Below are 1,197 nucleotides of genomic sequence, written 5' to 3'. Positions count from 1 at the left end.
AAAAGGGAAATAAAAAGCAATATCAAACGCTTACTAATAATAATAATAATAATATAAATAAAAATAGCTTATTATGCCAGTATCGTCATGGTGATCGATGAAAATAAAATATGCTTCGGTATTTTTCTCAAGTTAAGTTACACTAATAGTACACGTCAAGGCATAAATACGAAGTAATTACTCTGACTATGGCAGTTTTAAATTTGACAAAGGGAGAAAATGAATGAAAATTGCTAACGATATCCTCCAAGATCCTCTTCAAGATAAGATTTCAAAGCAATCGGGCAAGCTTCAGCAAAACTTACCCTCCCCGCTCGAGGTCTCGTTACCCCTAGTCGGCGGGATCTGAAAGTGCCATAAACGGCCGGTACCTTCGACAAGGTACTTCTTGCATAGAAACTCCATCGCGTAGGTTTTCTCCACATTCCGTTCAACATCGTGAAGGAATACATCGGTGACCCCCTCTCCCCGCCTCGCTCTCGCCATTAACGCGACGGAATAGATCGCCCCCATTCTCCCCGGTGCCTCCGCGAAGTAACCTTTTGGCGCATCAATCATAATCAGATCCCATTCGGTTTTATAGATCTCGTCGGGCAGATCGGCTAGCGCCAGGCGGCATCGTTTATTCCCCTTTAGATGCGCGCGCGGAGGGAGACACTCCGGCTCGGATCGGTAGGTGCGGATCAGATCGTTGGCCTCCGATAGTTTGGTCGGGTAACGGATGTTATAGGCACGGAGGGTCGGGGATTCGCGGAGCACGGATTGAAACCATTTGGGATCTTCTTCGAGGAAGACGGTTGTGCCGCCGGCGTTGAAGGCGGACCACATAGGGGAATCGTGACCAAGGCCAAAGACGAGGAAGTTGCAGGGGGAACGGCGGCGAAGGATGTTGAAGGAGATTGAAATCTCCGATCGTGATTGTTGGGGGACGATTGAGGAGGTGGCGTAGTGGAGGAGGGCAGAGTGGAGCTCGTCGGCTAAGGAAGGAGAGCGTTGTAGGGAGGGGAGGGAGCAGAAGAGTGAGCGATCGCCGTGGAGGACGAAAGAAGAGAGAAGAAGAGCTCCAGAGAAGAGAATCGCGGCGGCTGCGGCGACGGAGCAGCTAGTCACGGGCCGGTTAAGGACAGCGGCCTTTCCCATCTTCCCCGAGCTTTCGCACCCTTTATAGTGGTTGTGCTATTTCGTTTTATTTCCTCT

At 50.0% G+C, this 1,197-nt stretch overlaps 1 protein-coding gene across 1 annotated transcript; it reads right to left on the bottom strand.

Moving 5' to 3' along the window:
- Positions 1–93: 93 nt before the first annotated feature.
- LOC110113751 (probable methyltransferase At1g27930) lies at positions 94–1,191 on the bottom strand. The gene has a single exon (XM_020846425.2). The coding sequence runs from the start codon at positions 1,138–1,140 to the stop codon at positions 292–294; it is 849 nt and encodes a 282-aa protein (XP_020702084.1). The 5' UTR covers positions 1,141–1,191; the 3' UTR covers positions 94–291.
- Between the last annotated feature and the right edge of the window lie 6 nt (positions 1,192–1,197).

Source organism: Dendrobium catenatum, unplaced genomic scaffold (assembly GCF_001605985.2).
Source record: "Dendrobium catenatum unplaced genomic scaffold, ASM160598v2 original_scaffold_210927, whole genome shotgun sequence".
In the NCBI taxonomy this organism is placed as follows: Eukaryota; Viridiplantae; Streptophyta; class Magnoliopsida; order Asparagales; family Orchidaceae; genus Dendrobium; species Dendrobium catenatum.
The sequence above is the reverse complement of the archived record's forward strand: the minus strand, read 5'-3'. Positions and strand labels throughout refer to the sequence as shown.